The sequence below is a fragment of the Penaeus monodon genome, chromosome 31 (assembly GCF_015228065.2).
Source record: "Penaeus monodon isolate SGIC_2016 chromosome 31, NSTDA_Pmon_1, whole genome shotgun sequence".
In the NCBI taxonomy this organism is placed as follows: Eukaryota; Metazoa; Arthropoda; class Malacostraca; order Decapoda; family Penaeidae; genus Penaeus; species Penaeus monodon.
In genome coordinates, this window is record NC_051416.1 from 31183136 (window position 1) to 31183828 (window position 693).

Below are 693 nucleotides of genomic sequence, written 5' to 3' on the forward strand. Positions count from 1 at the left end.
GCGACATGGAGGAGACGCCGCGCACCGAGTTTGAATTTCCGCGCGCGTCCGCCAGGTAGCAGACGACGTAGAACCTTCTTGGCCTTCAAAAATGCAGACGATATGTTCCAGTAATATGTCTTATACTTTGATCGTGTGTTTTGGGCAAAGATCAGATTGCACGATTTCAAGGACTGGTTTATGAAATGCATAGTGATATTCTCTGTGAAATTATTATGACCTTATTCTGTGAAAGTTCGGTTCTAACATGAAATTTGTTAATTAAGGAAAAAAAGTTATTTTCGCATGACAGGCCTTCTGTATATTTACACATCCTAATTTTAACATTTCTATCAACTTTTGGTCGACGAAAGTGATAACAAGGAAAATCTAGAGGCGTTAGCGTGAAATGCGTAATTTTTACAAGAGTGAAATTGCCGCTCGAAGAAACAAACCAAAATGGCAACCAAGTGCGTGTGTGTTTCCGATTATCAAATCGAAAAGACTATTGGCAAGGGTAATTTTGCAGTGGTGAAGCTCGCAACACACACTATAACAAAATCCAAGGTAAGGAAGCTCGGCCAACACCTAGGTTTATCGTCGCACCCGTCTGAAGCCCAATGTTATCTCGACACACTTCATGATTTGAGAGCCTTATGTCGTCTCCAGAGGGGAAGGACGGCCACGAGAACCTCCTCGGCGGCGAAAATAAGG

The 693-nt window shown here is 42.7% G+C and overlaps 1 protein-coding gene across 1 annotated transcript in view; it reads left to right on the plus strand.

Annotated features, from left to right (window-relative positions):
• Nucleotides 1-112: 112 nt before the first annotated feature.
• Nucleotides 113-693, plus strand: part of LOC119593168 (serine/threonine-protein kinase SIK3 homolog) — a gene marked incomplete in the record, with an annotated part of 91792 nt that continues 91211 nt past the window's right edge. Inside the window, 1 exon segment of the mRNA XM_037942140.1 lies at nt 113-546. Coding sequence (XP_037798068.1) covers nt 439-546 — 108 coding nt within the window.